The 19,897-nt window shown below is 27.4% G+C and overlaps 1 protein-coding gene across 1 annotated transcript; it reads left to right on the top strand.

The window, feature by feature from the left end:
• Window positions 1–295: 295 nt before the first annotated feature.
• Window positions 296–18,690, top strand: LOC145753269 (nitric oxide synthase 1-like). Its single transcript, XM_082569676.1, has 31 exons — window positions 296–407; window positions 2,885–3,027; window positions 3,784–3,894; window positions 4,340–4,495; window positions 7,420–7,870; window positions 8,160–8,256; window positions 9,076–9,221; window positions 9,834–9,996; window positions 10,254–10,345; window positions 10,728–10,869; window positions 11,500–11,645; window positions 12,171–12,342; window positions 12,838–12,939; window positions 13,071–13,265; window positions 13,474–13,559; window positions 13,708–13,852; window positions 14,021–14,125; window positions 14,193–14,242; window positions 14,502–14,621; window positions 14,840–15,014; window positions 15,254–15,398; window positions 15,515–15,593; window positions 15,828–15,937; window positions 16,123–16,206; window positions 16,361–16,530; window positions 16,751–16,961; window positions 17,119–17,206; window positions 17,471–17,592; window positions 17,699–17,847; window positions 17,957–18,151; window positions 18,450–18,690. Exons 2-31 carry the CDS (start codon window positions 2,889–2,891, stop codon window positions 18,561–18,563), a joined length of 4,260 nt encoding a protein of 1,419 aa, XP_082425802.1. The 5' UTR covers window positions 296–407; window positions 2,885–2,888; the 3' UTR covers window positions 18,564–18,690.
• The last annotated feature ends 1,207 nt before the right edge of the window (window positions 18,691–19,897 follow it).

Raw genomic sequence — 19,897 nt, 5'->3', positions numbered from 1 at the left:
AAAATAAATCATTTTAACTTTTTTGTGCTATGTGTATGTATTACCTTGGTCTTTTTTTACAAGCCAATATACTTAAACACCTATTTTTATTGTAAACAAGTAACAAAAATTTTTTTTTCAGATGTGTCGAGTTTGTCAAACGATGTATTACCCAACAATTTACTTCCACAGAATGGGGTAAATTTTATTTTTATACTTTTTTTTATTTCTACCTTTTATTTTTAAATAAAATTTATATTAATATTTTTTAATATATTACGTTCAGAATAGCGCCTCCCCGCGGACCTATTTCAATAAAGTTCTTAATAAGATTAGTATTATTGACCCAATCGAGCTGTTCAGTCCACCTACTTCACCCCCTCGTTTATCGAAATCAATCAACTTACCTATATGCAGTGGCAATAAAGGTAATTTATTTGTTAGTAAGTTTAAAAAAATAATTTGACTTCTATGAAAAATTTTTTCTTTGAATAAATTTTTTTTTAGAAAATCTGTTGCCTATGTGTATAGATACCCAAAAATGTCTAAATCTTTTTTTATTTTTTTTATTGTTTGACTAAACATGTATAACTTTGTTTTGTATAGATTTTTTGGATGATTCTATTTAATTTTCAAGTTATTTGAATTTGGAAAATCTTTTTATAACTTCGTAATTTTGGAAATATTTTGTAAAGAGTAGTTTTTTTGTTAAATTTATTTATTTTTTAAGATTTTTTGTAAAAAAAATGATAGTTTGTATATAATTTACAATATGCTGCTTAATATTATTAAACAATACATATATAAAAACTGTAAAATGGTAAAACTGTGAGTCATATAAACTATGTTAGTGTTATTTTTTGTAGTTAATTAATTAGTTTTTTCTTTAAAAGTTTGTTATTTTTTCAATCATATTTCTTTATTTTTTTTGCAATTCTTATTTTTTTGTTAACTATTTCAGGTTATTTATTTTTTCATTAAAAAAAAACTCTTGCATATATTTATTTTTGCTGTTATTTACAAACCAAAGGTATCAGATTTTCTAAAAAAAAAATATTTTTCTAAAACAAATATTTTTTAAACAAAATTGTTGTTTTCTAAACAAAAAAATATTTTTTCTAAACAAAATTATTATTAATATATATACTTATATTATTGCAATTAAAAATATATATATAGCTACTCGGATATAACCTATAGAAAAGGTACTAAAGACAAAGTTTAAATAAACAAAAATCACTACATTGTTAAACAGTAAACATTATAATGTATGACGGTTTTAAAAAAAAAACATTATTATATTTTAAAAAATATTTTTGCTAAAAAAGTGCTAACAAAATATAGACTCTGTGCCGACGTTGTTTTATTATAAATTTATTTGTAAAAAATTAAACATTGGTTGAGTTTTATGACGAACTGAAGAGTTTGTTTGCGTAAAAGCCGAGTTTATACGATCGCCTATTACCTGCACTTTAAAATGTTAACTGTCTTTATATACACATAGTTTTTCTGTTAGCTTACAAGAATTTATAGCTCAACTACAAACAGGTAGCAATAGCATAATATTTAAAAAAAGAGTTATTTGATCTAATGTTTAATATTGTCAAAATAAATATAGAAAATATTTAGATTTGAGTAACATTTTGTGAATTAGAAATTTGAAGGTTTTTTTTTAAAGTTTTGATTTTTTTTAGTTTATGTAACAACTAGACAATCCTAATTAGAACTTGATGTAAAATTGGCAAAATTACAAGTTTAGCTATTTCAGAAATTTCAGAACCAGATTGTATATTTACGATAGTTAATTTTGATATGTAAATGTAGTCAGGTTGATGAAGTTAAACAAAACAAAATTACAATTTTATTATTTCATTACAAAACCACAAGTGTACTTAAGTAAATAAATCAAAGATACATTTACTAAATAAAGCGTAAATTTAATTAAAATGACAAACCATTTATATACCCGTTATAAATATATTATAATATTTAGTAAGCAAATAATAGAATTATCTTAAATTATTAATAATTTGTTTAAAATTTGCCGCTGAATTTTTCATTTGTTAAATTTTAATTAAAATCCTGTTCAAAAAATATTAAAAAATTTTGAATTTCTTAATATTAGTTCAATTAAACAAACATCACAATTTTACATGCCAGTACGTAAAACATTAATATTCGATGATTATTTTTTCAATAATACGATTCCACGTATTAGGTTACGTAATTTAAGTTAATTGAAAAGTCAATAATTATGATCTTTTTTAATATTTCGTAATATGCGATATTTTTAAATCGTCATTGAACATTTCAAGTTAGATCCTAATATATTATTTACATAATGTGATGTTAGTACGACGTTGTATTTGTTTATTAGCTTCAAAAGTAATATTAGCTGCGGCTTAGTTTAATTAGACGTAAGTTTAAATTGACGTTACCTGGAAAAAACTCTTAGTCACAATTACATTTAAGAAAGAATTATATTTAAACTTAGCGCAAGAAATAACCACTTAAATTTTATTTAAATACTGTCATCGGCTGCCAAAAACTTTAGAGTTTCGTGAAAATTTAACATAAGAATTAATTAAAAAGTTTTATTAAAAATAAACATAAGTTAACAATTGAAAAAAATATTAATATTGAACTTCGATGTAACAATATAGGCAAATATATACGAAGTTACGGTCACCCACACCTAGTAAATTATACTTTAATGACTTGTATAATTTTGCAGATACAAAAAAAGTTGTGGGTAAAAAGGGCAACCTAAGTCAGCTCATTTTATTGTAACCTTTAACTCAGTAACGTTAGCATAGCTTTGCGAAATTTATTATTTTTTTCTAAAATTTAAGTATTTTTACAGCTGTTTTTGCTTTATCTTTATTATTTTTTGTTAATTTTAAAGCGAGATGGTTCGTGTACGAACTTATTCAATCAAACCGAACACAATATCAGTTGTTCTGGTTAAGGATAGCAAGCATGGTTTGGGGTTTTTAGTTAAAGAACGAACGACAAAACCTTATATTATTGTCTCCGATATTGTTAAAGGTAAGAGTTTTATTTTTTTAATGTGTAGTTTTTATTCAATAAGGTTCATTGTGTGCTTTGAAGTTACTTCAATCGTCAGGGGGCACTTTAACATAATAAATATATGATTAAACAGGTTTCGCAAATGTATAACATATGGCTTTCGACTACGAACCGAAAGGTTTCGCGTTCGAACCGCACCAACGTCATACTATTCGCCCTCAAGCCGGGCGCTAATGGATTGCTCAAACGCTTCCTAATATTACACCTTAACTCGATAAAATATCAAAAACTTTTTCCCTTTAAGGGTTTAGGGAAATTTTTTTTGCAAATATTTAAGAACTTTAAAAATATTTTTGTAAGTTTGCTTTAGTAGTTTGGTATACCAATCATGGCATCAAATTACGATCTAACCGGTTTTCTTTCCTAATAAAATATAAAACCTCTTAGGGGGATAAGAAAAATAAATATATGCTTTATAGTTAGTTATCGTACAGTTAATTTTTTTATGTAAATCTTTTTTTTCTGTAGTTTTGTTCTTCAATTGCTCTATTCCAAATGATATTTTTATATTTTATAAACAGTTTTTTTAAGAGTGGCATAACAGCTTTGAAAAAATTAAGAAAATTTTTTTCCCCTTTATTTTTTTTTAGTTTATTTTTATTTGTTTTTTTTTGGAACAATTTTTCTAAATTTTATGCTTCGTAATGTTACAACAATTTCTTTTAATTTTGTGTCTCGTAATGTTTTCAATAAATATTGATTTTGTTGATATAGGAGGCCCTGCCCATCAAAGTGACTTGATTCGAATTGGTGACGTAGTCCTAGCTGTCAATCAAACAGATCTGTCCGAAATTTCCTACAAAGAAGCTTTACAAGCTTTACGAGGTGAGTTGTTAAACCTTAAGTCATATTAAAAGTTTTTTAAATTTAAATTTGACGTAAATTTTAATTTTATAATTATTTATTAAACTTTTAAAAAAAATGCATAGTCATCCTATAAAATTAGCCTCTGTCTTTAGTTTGTTGTTTTTTAATTAATAAAATATGATATACGAAAACAAATAATTTTAGTTTAACGTTACTATAAATAACGCCCTGACATCAATAATTTAAAAATATTTTGTTTATTTTTTTATTTGAAACTATATACAACGTATAATTGATATTTACATATTTGTGTTACGAAACGTATTTACTTACAATACCATCTTATTGACTGCTTTTTTATTTATATTTAATTCGTTTTTTTTTAAGTATGTCTTAATATTTAACAAAAACTTTTTATTTTTTTTATTTCTAAAATTTTTTTAACGAAAATTTTAATTTTTAGATGTTCCAGTTAACTCAGCAGCGGCCTTAATGATTAGGGGTCCTAACGGATTTGTGACCAATTTACAAACCACGTTTACTGGCGATGGAAGGCCACGGACTATACGAGTTACAACTCCTAGTTCCGAGGCAATGGGGTCGCCTTCTTTGCAGAAAAGTAAAATTTCAAATTTTTTTATTATATATTTTATGAAAAAACAAAGTGTATTCTAATAATAAAAATTTAAAAAAAATGTCTAAAAAAATAATATTAAATGTCAACTTTTAGAAATCGAAATTAATTATGCTTTTAAACATGTAAAAAACAATCTTTTGAACATATTATCTTCACATGTGTTAGACATGAATAATGAGAATTTAATTATGATAAAGCGCAACGCTTTTTGTATTATTTTGTTTAACTTTGGGGTAGGATTGGTATAATACACCCAGCTTAGCTAAAGCCAGAAATATTTTTAATTAAATTTTTCTTTTTACTTTAAGAAAGATATAATTGTTCTTTATACAACAATATAGTTTAATATGTATGTAAATTTTATCAAAAATGGATATGCAAATTTTTAGTCAAAAAAAATAAATTTTTGTAATAAGGCCGTTTTAAGTAAAACAGTTTAATTTAATATAAGCATGTGATGGTTATTTAAAGTTACAGATTTGTTATATAAGATTATAATATCCTTGTAACGATTTTGAAATTTTGCCAAATTTAAAGGGCATTTTCAGACGAATCGATATCGGAAAAAATGTTGATTTATTTAGGGCTTAATTAGTGGTTATTTCCAGATATGTATTTTAAGTTATCGCCTTTTAGATAATGTTATTTTGGTCTTGGATTAATGCAATGACATAATAAATATACTTTTATTTGTTAATTCGCCGATTCTATCATTTATATATCTCGTAAATTCATAAAAAAAAACTTTGTTGTTTGCTGCATTAAGTCACGTACACAAATTACTTAATAACAATAACCATTTAGTTGGCCTAAGCAGAATAGGTAGACATACTCAATTATTGCTTAATTTTGCTGTGCCAAAAAGACAAACTTATATAAAGTTTTAAAAAATTCTTTATTCGATAATATAATACTTTATTTTTATGTTTTAAGTTTAGGAAAATTATCTTTTTTTTATTTTTTAACTCTTACTAGGTATACATAGTTTTAAAAAAGTATTAATTTCAACTAGTTAACTTTATTAAAATATTATATAAACATATAAATATTAAACCCAAGTTTCTGGTGAGTCAAATCAAAGTTGTTTACAGTAGTTCAATTTCCGCGAAAAATAAAGAAGTTTGTTCAAAAATCAATCTTTATTTCCTTTATGGTATTTCTTCAAACGACAACTTAATTATTTTCTACGCCTGCAAATCCAACTTGTAACGATTTATTAAAATTGTATCAAAAGTTATAGGGTCTGAAGATAGTGTAGCGCACGTACATATATTTTAAATTCAGTTATCGTTGTAAGATTTTATTTGAACAGGGCTTTAATAAAACCAAAGTAATGTAATAAAACTATTAGTAAATAACTGTGTTTGTGAAGTCGTATTTTGGCTTAGTGTGTTTATATAAAAGTAATGTTTGCCGGACGCTTTTTTTGACAGTGCTAAATTAATCATAAAATACGTGATTAATAAACATGCAATAAGTTTACGATTTGTAAATATCATCTTCGAGGGTTTAAACAACGGCATGCATTTATGACTAGACTAGCTAGTATCTTAATATGTTAAACTTAATAGCTAGTACAAAAGTGTAACTTAGGTTTGTCGAAATTTATAAAAAATTAATGGAATTCCTAGTAAAGGTTTGATTTAAATTTAATCGCAACTATGTTATTAAAGTTATAGGACAACTGTGTTTTTAGAATTAAAAATTTGTTGCGAATTTTTTGCGAATAAAACGTATAGCTTCGGGTTATATAGTGAACATAAATTTTAAACCATGGCAATTAAACTGGCAACGTAGAAAATAAAAAAAAATAGGTATAGTAAATTTAAAAAGTAAACATTTTTGTGTATAAATAGGTATAAACAAAAGTTATTAATAAGTACAACTGTTATTGAATAAACAAACTAAAGTCAAAGTCAATTTTGTTCTATTATATAAAAATGTAAAGCAATATTATTTAGAAAGCATTATATTTTTATAATGTTACAGCAAAGAAAGTGCGATAATGTTACATTACCAAATTTTAAAATTTATTACTGAATTTTCAAATGTGTTAGAGTTAAGATCATAGTGTATATGCTGTCAAAGTAAATACAGTATTTAAATCAAATTTTAATATATTTTTGGTTCTTAGTTTTTTGTTTACAATAATGTTCACGTTTAAGCTTCCTATAGCTTATTAAAGTATAAAAACTAATGCCACCAAAGGCTGTCTGGGTATTAGGGGTTATGGTTAAATTACCTAGAGTATAGGTTTGTCAGCAAAGGTGGGCACAGTTAACCGAGAAAGTAACTTCGTTAAGTGGTAATTCGTTACACAATACATTAACTTCGTTAACGTTAATAAGTTAATTTAAACAAAATGTAACGATAGTCATCGATAAACGTTAACGTTAAAATTTAAATAAAAGAAACGACCCTATTTTAAAAAAAACAGCAGTTTTTATCTTAGTTGATATTTTAACTACACGAACGTAAGTTTAAATGACGTTTTCAAAACTGCATCATTTAAAATTTCAATACATCGTCATCGTCGTCAATGCATCGTTTATACGTCAGTCAATACATCGTCAGAACATCCTTTAAAATTGAAACGACTAAACCCAATAAACGGCAAAATAAAACATATATACTTTTATATTACCATGGTAAACTTGTAAAAATATTAAATTAACGGACTTAATTTAACGAAAGCACAATTTAACGAAAGTTAACAGGTCCGTTAACGATTTTTAAAGTTAACTTAAAAGTTAAATTTTATCGTTAATTAACGATTAACGCATTAACGGTTTAGTGCCCAACTTTGGGTTTGTGACTTACGTATTTTAAAACAATACTTTATAAGTTACATATTTTAAAACAAAATAAAAATATTTTTGATTTTTAAATTAAAAATTTGTTTTCAGAGCCTTTAAGGAAGAGAATAAGTAATTTAAACAACCTTGAAGATAAATTACTTAATCCAAACCCACCCGCCAAATTACAAACAAATACACAGGGTTCTAATCAAAACAGTACGCCAACTGAAGTTAAATTAACACAACATCCGGTTTTACTTAATCAAAACGAGAAATCTTCAAATGAAAATGTACCACGCTTAGACGAAATTAATCAAAAAAGTTTAATTAAAAACAGTGAACAAATCTTAAAAACTAACAAGCAGAAGGTTGCTGACGTCACAGAACCAGTTGTAAGAGAAAAAGAAGTTCAAGGTGATATAAAGCCCCAAAGTACAAAGAAATACACATTCCAAGGTTTAAAACCTGGCGAAGAGGTAGCCGAAAATTCTCAGAGTTTAAAAGAGGAAACGAGAGAAAAAGAAATGTCAAACGGAGTTTTAATGGGTTGCCCAGTCACGTAAGTTTATCATTATCATTTTTCTTAAAAATTTAAAATTTACAAAATGTTAAATGAAAGCAATTGCCTTACTGACTTATTTTTAAAACCTCATTTTTCTTAATGAGAATAAGATCAAAGTTATATTAATTAACTTAATTATTAAACCATATTTAGTGTGTAAAAAAATTAAAAAAATGTTAAATAAAAGCATTTGCCTTACTGGCTTATTTTTAAAACCTGACTATGCTTTTAGTCATACAAACTAAAAATGACTAAGAAAAATCTTAAACTTTTGTATTTAATTTAGTGGTGCATCAAGTATGAACGAGAAACCTTATTCAAACCTGAAGAATTGGGAAACCGATAGGGTGGTTAGAGATACTTTACATCTCAAAACAGCATTAGTAAGTTTGTATTTAAATTTATTACGTTTATGTGTTTTTTTTTTATATATCTTTATCCTCGACGTGGGATAGTCGAATGCGCGACTTAAACATAGAGTAACATAAGTTACTCCGACCCAGTCTCGAGTTGCCTGTGGGAGTTTGGGATATTATAGATTATAATTGCCCGATGATTATGCTGCTGATTAAGTGCTGGCTCAGCAGGAGTTTGTACCGTTTATAGCACCTTACTCAAGGGCGCTACAGCATAAGCTCAGTGGGGATTGAACCCACGACCTCATGTGTGTTGTAGCAAGTGTTTTTACCACTACCCCACGCTGCCGGTTTATTATGCTTATGTAAAATTGTAAAATTGGATTTCTTTTTAAAGAGTTTTGGGTTCTATGTGTTTTGTGATTTTCTGCTATAGTGAATATATATTTGTATTTTCTAGCTGGGTGTTTGTTTGTTTTTTGTCTAGATTTACATATAAAGTTTTAATGAATTTTTCTGTAAAAATGTCTGGTACGGAAGGTTATATGGCAGGTTAATACCAAATTTCATTTTAATTGAATTGCAAAAGTCGATTAATTTTAACTATAACTTTAAACCTTTAAGCATTTGCACAAAATGATACATTTCCCGGTTATTTTATTATAATACGCCGTTACACTACTTTGCAAGACATTTACTCTTATATAACGAAAAATATTTCCATAGTGTGTGATATTTGACCTATTTTACACTTGAATAAATTACGATATTTATAGAGGTTGATTTTCCTTTGCAGTTGCATATTCCGTAACCCACAAATACTTCAGTAGTTTTTTGTTTATTTAGCCTACACCATGTTCGTATAGTCAGTGCAAGGGAAGCATGATGACCCCACCTAATTTATCGAATGATCCCCGTGCAAAGATCGAAGTAAGCGAAGTCAGAAGATTGGCGAAAGGTTTTATCGACGAATATTATGAATCAATGAAGCGGTAAGATATCTTGGAAATTTTAAATAAACCTAAAAAGAATGTTAATTGGTTTAAAAACAACAACACATGATTATTTCGCAAAAATTTAAACCAAAAGGTTTTACATTACACTTTAAAAATAGAAAAAATCACTAGACCTTGAAAGCTTATTAGGAAAAAACAATTTATTAAACATTTTTCTGGTCTGAACATGACTACAATGTTTTACGAAATACTTTTTCTATGAAATTCTGTCATGTAAACGATACTAGTGGGTAAAAAAAGAACAAACTAAACCACATCCAAGGCACGTTATTAGCATTTTTGTTTTATAAAAAATACTAGTTTTTTTGCCAAATCATGTATAGAACGTAGCCAATTTGTTTATAATTTTTTTTTTTTTAATTTGTTGGCAAAAATGCCGTCTACAAAATATTTAACCTTTGCTATTTAAAGAAAAATTAAGAATTTGCGAATATTTAAATTTTTTGATTGCTACTGAAAAAAAATCCCCTTGTTAAAAAAACATAACTAACAAAATTAGTGTATCATAAATTCTACTTGTTGCCTCTTTTTAAATTAATACTGACAATATCACGTTATTCAACTTTAACAATTTTGTTTCATATTTAGGTCTAATTCAGATGCCCATACTCATCGACTAGAAGAGGTGATGTCATCAATTGAAAGTTCTGAAACGTATTCCCATAACAAAAACGAACTCATTTTTGGAGCTAAGATGGCTTGGCGGAATGCACCAAGATGCATCGGACGAATACAATGGAACAAGTTACAAGTAAATTAACATTTAACTTTATTAATAATTAAGTAATTTGTCTTGATGATTAAATACAAAATTTAGAAGACAAGCAAATGTAAATATTTGTAATTATTAGTCGGCTTCTTGACATATTCTACGAAATATCCGAAAAAAAATTAAAATCTAATTAAATTTGTTCACGATTTTTTTTTGGACAAACGTGCTTAATGATAACGAGACATCGGTCACTAAAACATGTTTCAAAATTTCCTTAAACTAAAAATATTTCGTAGGTATTCGACTATCGTCACGTGACCACCACGTCAGAGATGTTTGAGGCGATTTTAGTTCACATTAAATATGCAACAAACAAAGGAAATATCAGGTTTGAAATTTGACTTGTTTGTTTGGTGAAGGGTGACGTTGCATTACCTCAAAAACAAATTTATTTTTAAGCTTTGTCATGGTTATAAACTTTTTAGGCATGGTTTTATAGCTTGGCACGGTTACTGTTGTAACTAAAGCTATAAATATAAAAAGTCTAAAAGTTGTAAATATTTACATTTAGATCTTGTATCAAATTTTGTAACGTTTTGGGCAAGGTTTTACATTTTTGCGTGGTCAAATTTGTCCACAAATATACCTACGATAAAGCTGATTATTTTTTATATATCTTGTATTATATTTTTAATTTTTTGAGCGTATTCTGCATAACCATCTTTGGCCATAAATGTAACCATAGTAAAGCTCATAATTTTTATTTTTAGATCTTGTATCACATTTTTTCCACCCCGTACCGACGTTGAGACTGAATGCAGGGTATGGAATAATCAATTGATTAGATATGCTGCTTTCCGACAACCTGATGGCTCAATTATGGGGGATCCTGCTAACTTGGAATTTACTGAGGTAAAAATAAAATAATTATATTTTAAAAACGAGAATTTATTTAATGAAACTCACGATTTCATATATGGTGATGATGAGTGTATTTACTCTTATTTCGTCGCAGTTTAAGATAAAATTGACGTAGAAAAGACAAAAACTGTTTAAAAAAACAGTAACAAACCATGCTCTGTCAAAATTGCATTAAAATACAGCCCCACTTTTTTGGTATAAGAGGATTAGATTAGGCTTACACAAAAAATTATATTTTTAAATTGAATACGGAATTTTAATTCAAGGATTTAAAAGGTTTTAAAAAAAATCAAAATATTCGACATTTTTTTAAACCTATTAAATTTTTGTGAACTCTATTTACTGGTAATATAATTTAACTAAACTCGTATCATTTAATCTTATCAATTATTAACAAGATTTTAATTCGATATTTTTCACTTTTGTGACACTTTTAAAATATATATTAAATTTTTTACGATTTAAAATAGTGTTTATTATAAAAATTCTATAAATTTTTGCGCACATATTTAATATGTCAATTTTAACTGTTTTAAATCAAATTTTAAACTTTATTTGTTTAAATTTTATTTAAACCTTATTTTATATTTAAAATTTAAATTTTTTTATTTTATTTTTCAGTTATGTGAACGATTAGGTTGGAAACCAAAGCAAGGAAGATTTGTGATTCTTCCTCTTCTGCTGCAAATAAACGGTCAAGATCCTGACATATTTGAAATTCCAAGCAACCTGGTGTTAGAAGTCCAACTTCGACATCCTAACCCAGAGTATGTAAAAAGTTTGTTAAAATATAACTAGCTTTTATTCTATTTTTTTAAAGGGTGGCATTTTGATGCCAAATATATTAAATTTTATACTTGACATATGTAAAAAAGGAACTTATTAAAATACTTTTGTGTGTCGGCCTAGGTCCATAGCAACTTGGTTTATTATAAGCACTTAACATTTATATGGTTACAACCTAATACAAAACCTTTAACACAACCTAATACAAAACCTTTAACGGGTGTGGCAACGGCAAATATAAAAAAAAACTAAAGACTGACGAAAATTAACCTTATGCTTAAAAGTTATAAAGTAAATATTTAACAATTCATCTTACAATTAAATTTATTCATAAATTTTTTTTATTAGTATAAATGTCAAGTTTAATTAAATTTAGTTTGCCCAAGGTTTATACTATTTGCTTATGTCAATATTAAAAACGTCATTCTAACATCTCTAACATTTTTTGATACTTTCTACGTTTTTAAACAACTTTGTTTAAATTTTTGCCCCTTTTTTGTTGGTAGATATGATTGGTTCGGAGAGTTGGGTTTAAAGTGGTATGGTGTGCCTGCTGTAAGTGGAATGATGGTTGATATTGGTGGAGTACAATACGCGGCGTGTCCATTTAACGGTTGGTTTATGGGAACTGAAATTGCGAGAGATTTGTGCGATTTGCAAAGATACAATTTGTTACCGGTAAGTCACTGAGTCAATATTTTGATAGACGATTTAGACAAGCATCACAACCAAATGCCCAGACTTGATTTCCCCTCCTTTTATTTGATAACAACCTTGAGTAAGGCGTTTTCCTTGTAATGATGTCAAACACTTAAAATCATTTCTAGGTTTAAGATCAGAATATTGTAACGAATCCGCTATAATGTTGTTTACTCTTAAGTCTTATATATTCCTTGTCACGTGTTTACACCTAAAGTTTCGTCTCTCCATCTTATTATTATCACGTGACTTATTGCTTCAACTGTTTACTTGTATTTGTATTAGTATTCGTGGCACGAGTTTCTGAACGGTTGACGTAAATCTTACGCAATAGAATACTGTAAACATTACTACGGCTTTTTTTACAAAAGAGTATAAGGCAAAGTTGTTACAATATACTTATGTCAATTCTATCAATATACTTATGTCAATTGCGATATTTGTTTTTTTAATGAGAATTTTTGTATTATTTAGATGGTTGCTGAAAAAATGGGTTTAAACACAAAGAACACTGCATCACTTTGGAAGGATAAAGCAATAGTCGAGTTTAACATTGCTGTACTGCACAGTTATCAGGTTTGATAAGAGTTTACAACTTTATTGACAAAACAGTTCAAATAAAGTGCTCTACAAATTCTCTATCTAATTTTGAATGGAAATGTAATAAACAGTTGTTGTTAAAATGTTCTATGTTCTGCCCTTTTTAGTCTGACAACGTTACAATTATGGACCATCATGTCGCCACCGAATCTTTCATGAAACATTTCTCAAACGAGTTAAGACTAAGGGGTGGTTGTCCCGGTGATTGGGTGTGGTTGGTGCCCCCCATATCAGGAAGTTCGACCCCTATTTTCCACCAAGAGATCCTGAACTATGTTTTAAACCCAACTTGCTTTTATCAGGTAAGTTTACGTTTAAAAATTTTCCGACCCTGGCTGAAGTTACTTTATTAATTTTAACTAAACTTTAAATTACCTTTGTCAGTTTGGCAGTCACCTTGTAATATTTATGTCTTTTTATTTAAATTGTTGTATGTATTTTGAATCTGTTATAACTTAGCAGCGTTAGCATCTAGATTTAGGACACTTAAACAGTGGTGTTTTGTTTTAGACTGAGCCGTGGAAATATTATCAGTGGAAGGAAGAGGAATTGCAAGTTAAAAAAACTAAGAAAATTCATTTTAAAGAACTTGCAAAGTAAAAAAATTAAAAAGTTTTACTGACGAATTTTAAAATATAAAGTTCATAGAAAAAACTGTAATATGTCAATTTTGCAAAATATTTATTGATTTTAAACAAAATTATAGCAAACATTTAACAAAATTATTTTTTATAACCAACTCAGGAGCGTTTTACTTACATCAGCGATGATGACAAAAGCGATGGCGTTAAGAGTAAAAGCAACAATCTTATACGCTTCAGAAACGGGAAAGTCTCTATCATATGCAACAACTTTGCATGAGATATTTAATCATGCCTTTGATGCAAAGGTACGTTTCATAAAATAAAGACAATAAAAAATCTTGTCTATGGTTAATATTTAAAGTCATATTTATTTAACTGTACAGTTTTTACACAAACAAATTTCTACTATACTCTAATTTTAGACGACTAAAGACTTAACATGTTAGGATTTTAAAGGCATTGATATTTAACAGGTTGTACGAATGGACGAATATGACATTGTGCATCTTGAATATGAATCACTTGTCCTAGTTGTCACCAGTACTTTCGGGAACGGGGATCCACCTGAAAACGGAGAGGTAAAAGATTTAGTTTGGTTTTATTTTTATGTGATTTATTCGTGAACTAATAAGTAATTTTGTTTAGTCATTGGCTCATGGGCTGCAAAAACTGGTTCACCAAGACAAGGAGGAAAGGTAGGTCATAAAATATGTGTTGCCGTTTACATGCTAATATAAACGAATTTTCTACAAAGCTAATGTTGCATTAAGGAACATCTTTGTATAGAAAATGAATCTAAAAAATGTGGAATTAAAATTTGTTTAAAAGTTTTAGCATTATATGCATTTGTAACTTGCTAATGTCCCAAACTTGGTGTTAACTGGACTAGCCCATCTTGTTTTTATTGTTTAAATATTGTACTTATCTAAAAACTAACAAATTTTATCATTTTAGTCCAAAGAAAACTTTTAAGTGTGCAAATAACGTGAATCCTTTGAATAGAAGACAATCTTCCAAGTTGTTGTTAAAATCTGGATCTATTGCTGAAACTCAAGGATTATTGGCTAATGTTAAGTAAGTTAATGATTGTAATACAAGGTGTTTAACTACAAGCTGTAACATGTATAAATTTATATAATAAAGACCATCAGGCAAAAATTTAACTTTTTTGTAATTTTTGTCTTTGCTAACTTTAAGATCTGAAATACCAACTAAAAAATCTAACAAACAAGATTAAATTTACTCATAACTCATTTTTAGTGTTATTTTTTTAAATTATTATTTTTTTTTAGGTTTTCAGTATTTGGTTTGGGCTCACGTGCTTACCCAAATTATTGTGCTTTCGCGCATGCAATTGATTCATTGTTGGGTGATCTGGAAGGTGAAAGGTTGTTGGAAATTGGAGAAGGAGATGAACTCTGTGGCCAGGAGGAAAGTTTCAGAAAATGGGCTCGGACTGTTTTTAAGGTAATATTTAACTAATTGTCTATTAAGGATATTTTTTTGTAAAATGGCATATTTTTAAAGCATTAACAATGTTAGTAGTTATGACTAAGCGAAAAATTTAATTTCTTATAATATTGTTTTAAACTGGCTTTCGTCTTAACAAAATTGCTTATCGTTAACACCTACATTATTATTGCAAAAAATATATTTAAAAATAATGTATTGCAAACATTTTTCATTATCACCATATTTATTCCTAGGTTGCTTGTGAGACATTTTGTGTTGGTGAAGATGTAAACATGGACGATGCTGATGCTTCGTTGAGTAGTTCAACTTTCGACAAATCCAAAAACAGGGTTTCTGTGCTGCCACCTGACGACGAAGTGGTCGACGATTATGTTGTTGGTAGGTGAAATTAAAGAAAAAATATTAATGCAATGAAAACACTTTTAAAAAATGAAAACACTATTGACATAATTCGTTAAAAAACTTGTAAAAACTCATGTTTCAATATGTTAAAGGTATTAGTAAAATGCGTAAGAAGGAAATATCCACATGTACTTTACTGAATAGAATCAATCTTCAAAAAAAAGGGTCAAGGTATTAAAATATTTGTAAACCGTGAAACTATAATTTAAAAAATAGGAAAAAATTACGACATATCAATACATTGCGGCTGTTAGACTTTTGGGATACTATTTTAGCTTATTTTAAATTGTAATAAATTTGCAATTTTAATTAATTTATATATTTTAAGCAAACTTTTGTACTGATCTAATTTTTCTAACTTTTTTACCTTTTGCTTTAACATTTATTTTCAATATATTTTAATAGTCGATCCACCATCTTGGTTGAGTTAGATACCAAGGGATCGGAAAAATTCAATTTTGAACCCGGAGATCATATCGGAATATTCCCCTGCAACGATCCCAAACTTGTCAGTGGTAAGCTTTGTTCATTCAATTTGCAGTTTTTATCGAAAAATTTTTTTTATCGAAATTTAACATTTTAAAACGTTATATATTGACAAAGCATTGATATGAAGACAGATTTTTCCAATTACCTTTGTTTTATTATTGCTTTGTTGGAATTTTTAATTTTACTTTTTTTATTTGTTAATTTATTTTAGAATTACTGATGAGGATAGATGATGTACCAGAGCAAAATACAATGGTTCAACTTGAATACCTGAAAGAAAAGAAAACCATTTTAGGTGGGTCCTTTTATTAAAAAAGCAACCAATCAACCCAAAACTGATTGTAAACCAAAACCGTTGATACTACAATAGTTATTTAAAAAAAAGAAATTTTAAAACTTAATTTCCTAATGTGTAAGCCTCTGATATTTAGTTTATATTTGTTTTTCAGGTACTTTTAAGGTGTGGGAAGCTGATAACAGACTACCACCATGTAGTATGTGGGTTGCCTTGAGTCGATATCTTGATATAACCACGCCCCCAACTCCTCAGTTTCTTAAACTATTGGCTGATTCAGCTGTCAATCAGGAAGAAAGAGAGAAACTTATCAACTTAAGCCTGGTAAAATTTTGTTCCATTTTTTTTAAACTTGGGGTTATTTTAGAATTCTAACAAAAGTTTGGTTTTAACAGTTAATTTACACTTTCAACTTTCCTAGTAGTATTTAATACAATATATATAAGCATTATTGCACTAAATTTTTAGCTAGGTAAAGCAGAAAATTTAAAGTACATTCTAAAAAAATTTAATAAAATAAAATATCACATACTTTTTTACTTAGGGAACCCAAGACTACGAAGATTGGAAGTTCTACAACACTCCAAACTTGGTCGAAGTATTGGAGCAATTTCCCTCAGTTAAACTTCAAACATCAGTCGTGTTACGACAGTTACCTCTACTTCAATGTCGCTACTACTCCATTAGTAGCTCGCCTGCTGTATATTCTGGACAAATACATTTGACTGTAAGCGTTGTGGTCTATAAAACAAAAGGTATGATTGAGTTACTTGTATTAAGACTGTCTTGTGTTATACAAAGTTTCAAACAGTTAGATGTTTGTACTGGTTTAACAAATGTTGACTTTTTTAGCAAAAGCTCTAAAATAGAAATTTGAACGTAGTTTGTAATAAAATCTAATTAAACGTTTAGATGGTGAAGGATCTTTACATCACGGAGTTTGTTCTTCCTATCTTAATCGAATTAACGAGTCGGAAAGAATAGCTTGCTTCGTCAGATCGTAAGTTTGTGGTTTTATAACTAAAGTTATCACATTAATTAAATGCAATTTATCTTTATTGTGTGTTATAATATAAGCAAGCAGAAATTTGCACGTGATACCCTTATATGCAAACTGTTTCTTGTCGAAAATTAGTTTTATTTTTATTTAAATTTGTAATCGAACCACATTTAAATTAAATAAAAAATCATTTTTGTGCTTAAATTAATACAATCAGTTGTTTAACTCGGACAAACATTTTACTCCAAACAAATTTTCTCACAGAGCAAAATCATTCCATTTACCGGAGGATCCAACCTTACCTTGTTTGTTAGTTGGACCGGGTACAGGAATTGCTCCATTTAGAAGTTTCTGGCAACAAAGGGTTTACGAGGCTGAGCAAAATCGTAAGTTTATAAATAATTCCTGATTACTAAACTAATGGTAATATAGTGTTTTTTTACCTACACAACCCTATATAACAGTAGTCACTATATTGCTTGAAATTTTTAGAAAACACTGACCGCAAGATGGCGCTAGTGTTTGGTTGTAGACACCCAGAACACGACCACCTTTACAAAGATGAAGTTTTGGAGGCAAAATCTAAAGGGGGATTATCTCATTGTTATACCGCTTTCTCGAGAAAACCCAACAGTCCTAAGGTAACCAATTTTTTAAGTTTTCGATTTTAATACATAACTGTAATATATTTTTTTGTTTGAATCAAAAAAACAATTTTTATTTTAATATATATATATTTTTTTTTTTTAGCAATACGTTCAAGATATTTTACGCGACGAGATGGCCGACTTTGTGTATGACACAATTTGTACAAAATTAGGACATTTCTACGTATGTGGTGACGTCACAATGGCTGCTGACGTCAACCGTGTTCTTAAATCTATCTTAGTAGAAAAGGGCAACATGTTGATGGAGGACGCGGATGAATATGTTCATACAATGAAGGTATTTATGGGCCATATTTGTGTAGTAAAATTCTATTTAGCTTTAGGGGTTATTTACATGACCTGCATATAGTAGTTTGTCGAATTAAACGTTAATTTGTAATTAGAAATCTAATGCTTTAAAAGTGTAACTTTTTAATAGTTGCAAAAATTTACATTAATTGCTATGTTACCAATATAACCTAAAACCCAAATTTTCTTACATTTTGTTGGAAAAATGAAATTAGGCGTTTATGTAAACTAGGGCTTCACTTTTTTCTTGGTGAAATTCATATTTTTTAATTTTTTTTTTATTGTAGATGTCGGAGAGATATCATGAGGATATTTTTGGTGTAACATTGCGTACATTTGAAGTCAGTAATAAGATTCGAATACGAGCAAGAATAGATAGTGCAAACGAGGCTGAAAATTAGAAATTTGATATCTTCAAATATTATCTATAAAATTAATACCCTAACATTTTTAGATTTAATTTTGTTTATGTTATTTTTTAATTGTATATTTGTAAATTAGAGTTATATTAATATTTAGAAATGCATAAAATTAAGCGTTATGATTTAGCATTTAGCAATTGAAGTAATGATAAAATAATAATATTATTTCTACATTAAAACAAATAATTTTAAAATATCTTTAATTACTAAAAAAAATGTGATAAAATGAATCAAATTCTATGTTTGGAGTATAATTATATTTTGATTCAAATTCTTAAGTGTTTTACCATTCGCGTATACCATCTGACTATTTGTTTATATGACTTAAATGTAAAATTCCACAAAATTTTTTAGTATGTTTGTTATTATCCCAACGAATCGCAAACCTCTTATTTACGACATTTAATTATCACTAATTAATAGGTGTTTGTTTATTAAAATTTAAAGGTTGTTATTAATTTTTTAAATCTTGGTTAATTGTATATTATGATATTACTAACTCAAAAACGAATTTAATTTTTGTTACTAATTACTAATTAATAGGTGTTTGTTTATTTAAATTTAAAGATTGTAATTAAGTTTTTAAATTTTGGTTGGTTTTATCTTATAATATTCATAATTCGAAAATAAATTAAAAAATAATTCTTGTTTGTTTTTATATTTAAATGCTGGTTTGTTCATTAAAAATTAAAGTTCGACATTAAGCATTAAAAATTTGGTATGATGTATTTTATAATATAAGTAATTAAAAAACATTTTAGAAAAATAATTTTCGTTTATTTATCATATTTAAATGCTTGTTTATTTAATAAAAATCAATTTTAAGAATTTAAAATTTACTATAATTTATATCCTAATATCACCAACTTAAAACTGGGTTAAATATTAGTTTTTGTTTGTATTATATATATAAATGCTTGTTTGTTTATTAAAAATCAAAGGTTTGTAATATTCTTAGTTAACGTTTATGCATATCTTTTTTTATTTATAAAAATTTATGTTAAAAATAATCAAATATTTTCGAACCATATTTTATTTATTAAATAAATCTATTTTTTTTTATTATTACAAGTGCTTACTTAAGCTATGTATACAATTTTGCATCATTGAAAGGTCGTGGCAGTTCAGTGCGTATGATCATATGATCACGTGACCTAGCACACTAGTAAAAAAGTTTTAAAATTTTTTTTTTTTTTTCTAAATCAAAAGATAACTATACCAATAAAACCGCACTGTTCTAACAGCCGTGCTTGCAAAAATTTGTTAGCAAACATTAATATTTCCGAGAGTTATGACAAATTTATGACATTGAT

Source organism: Corella eumyota, chromosome 5 (assembly GCF_963082875.1).
Source record: "Corella eumyota chromosome 5, kaCorEumy4.1, whole genome shotgun sequence".
Taxonomy (NCBI): Eukaryota; Metazoa; Chordata; class Ascidiacea; order Phlebobranchia; family Corellidae; genus Corella; species Corella eumyota.
This window is presented reverse-complemented; position numbering and strand designations above follow the sequence as displayed.

What these genes read in the sequence shown, in the direction of transcription:
- LOC145753269 (XM_082569676.1), top strand. Translation starts at nt 2,889, where the DNA reads ATGGTTCGTGTACGAACTTATTCAATCAAACCGAACACAATATCAGTT. An exon ending in GGATTATTGGCTAATGTTAA is followed by an intron (nt 14,622 to 14,839) that starts GTAAGTTAATGA and finishes ATTTTTTTTTAG; the next exon opens with GTTTTCAGTATTTGGTTTGG. An exon ending in AGAAAAGAAAACCATTTTAG is followed by an intron (nt 16,207 to 16,360) that starts GTGGGTCCTTTT and finishes TTTGTTTTTCAG; the next exon opens with GTACTTTTAAGGTGTGGGAA.